At 33.9% G+C, this 1,835-nt stretch overlaps 1 protein-coding gene across 1 annotated transcript; it reads left to right on the forward strand.

The window, feature by feature from the left end:
• Nucleotides 1-6: 6 nt before the first annotated feature.
• Nucleotides 7-1,111, forward strand: LOC123003967 (putative inorganic phosphate cotransporter; the record flags this gene model as incomplete). Its single annotated transcript, XM_044397054.1, has 4 exons — nt 7-162; nt 213-362; nt 410-787; nt 838-1,111. Coding segments are annotated over 4 exons (870 nt in total), but the record flags the coding sequence as incomplete, so codon positions are not given.
• Nucleotides 1,112-1,835: the final 724 nt, after the last annotated feature.

The raw sequence follows: 1,835 nt of genomic DNA on the forward strand, positions 1-1,835 counted from the left end.
GGGTGGCCTTCAGCGTTTTACATCTATGGAGCGCTTGGTATTGTATGGGCTTGCATTTTTGCATTTTTTGTGGCCAACTCGCCGGCACTCCACCGCAGTATTTCGGACGAAGAACGAGAATATATCGAAAGTAGTAATTCTTATAGTACCAGTGAAAACAAGGTAAAAACAACGAAATTGTATTTATGGTCATTTTGCTTAATTTTGTTTAGAAAGTACCAACGCCGTGGCGAAAAATTGCAACATCGGTGCCCGTTTGGGCGGTTTTGGTACTGTCCTGTGGCATAAGTTGGGGCGGTTTTACCCTTTTGACTGAAATCCCCAGCTACATGAGTAATATTATGGGTTTCGATATCAATTCTGTAAGTGGTACCATTTGCTAGGTCTTGTATCTTACTAATAATTTTAGAATAGTCAATTATCAGCCCTACCTTACGTCGCCATGTTTTTAATAGGTCTGGCAAGTGCTCCAGTCGCCGATAGACTAATTTCGAAAAAAATCTTTACAATTGGAACCACTAGAAAAATTTTCAGTTTTTTGGGTACTCTAATTCCGGCAGTAGCTTTATTTAGCCTTGGCCTTATCGACAGTTCGCAGAAAGACTTAGGTACCGTTTTACTAATTCTTGCTGTCGGTTCTACTGGTTTAGGATACTCCGGGTGTATGGTAAATTTAGTAGACTTGGCACCTAATCATGCTGGAACCTTGTTGGGTATTACCAATTGTACGGCTACGATCTTTTCGATTTTGGGGCCGTTATCGGTCCAATTTTTTGGCAGTGATAAGGTAAAACGTAATTAGAAAAAGTAATAACAATTTTATATTTGCAATTTTAGAAAGATCCGATTTTGTGGAGGAAAGTGTTTTGGGTAGCTGCTGGGATTTACATCGGTTGTGGTATATTCTATGCGATATTTTGTTCAGGGGAATTACAAGAATGGAATGGCGGGGAAGAAAAAGAAGAGCAAAAATCTAACAAGGGTGAAAGTGAAAATAAAGAAAAAAGTCATGTAGGAGTTTAAAATAATTCTGCTCGTCAGGAAATAAAGTGACGCTTTATTTCCGCATTTGTGACTAATAATCTGGTACTGTATTCCCTCGAGAATAAAATAAATGAAATACCGATTTAAAAATAAACTGAAATTGAATCAATTGAATTTTTTGAGTATTTTTTTGACATAAACAAACCCCTCGATAGCGATTTTTCCTCTTAAAAATTGAAACTGAAATTGAATAATCTGAATATTCCCTACATTCCGAAATTTTAATTTTTTTATTTAAAAAAGTACAAAGTAGAAAAAATACTGTATGATATCTAGTTTCTAAGGAATTTTGTCGCACTTACTGCTTTATGACCCGTGCATCCGACAAAATGCTTCTTATAAAACTCATAATATACTAATTTATTAATTTTTATAATAAAATAACATAAAACCACAAATTTAGGCTTTAATTTAGTAAACCAAAATTATAAACTGCCATACATCAAAATATTCATTTTTACCTGATTCATGTTAGATGCTCAAAATTTCTGCAACTATTAAAATAAGAGGAAAAAACTGTTACTTTACATGAGATAAATTAAACTAAAAAAAAAAACATTAAAGAAATTTTAAATTTTCAATTTTTTTTGTTCAGTGACATCTACCGATTTCTAGTTTTCTCTCAAACTAAACATGAGTTCTAAAGTAGATTTCATTGAAATTGGCATAATAGGTGGCTATGGAATTTCGTATTTAAGTTTGTAGCCCTGCGCATGTCCCTGATATAATAGCTGATGGGGTTTTTGTTTTTCTTTGATTACTTACCTACATGGTTTATTGAACTGACAGGA

This window comes from Tribolium madens, unplaced genomic scaffold, assembly GCF_015345945.1.
Source record: "Tribolium madens isolate multiple individuals breed KSU strain unplaced genomic scaffold, Tmad_KSU_1.1 Scaffold_1;HRSCAF=32;Tcas5.2_LG8, whole genome shotgun sequence".
NCBI lineage: Eukaryota > Metazoa > Arthropoda > Insecta > Coleoptera > Tenebrionidae > Tribolium > Tribolium madens.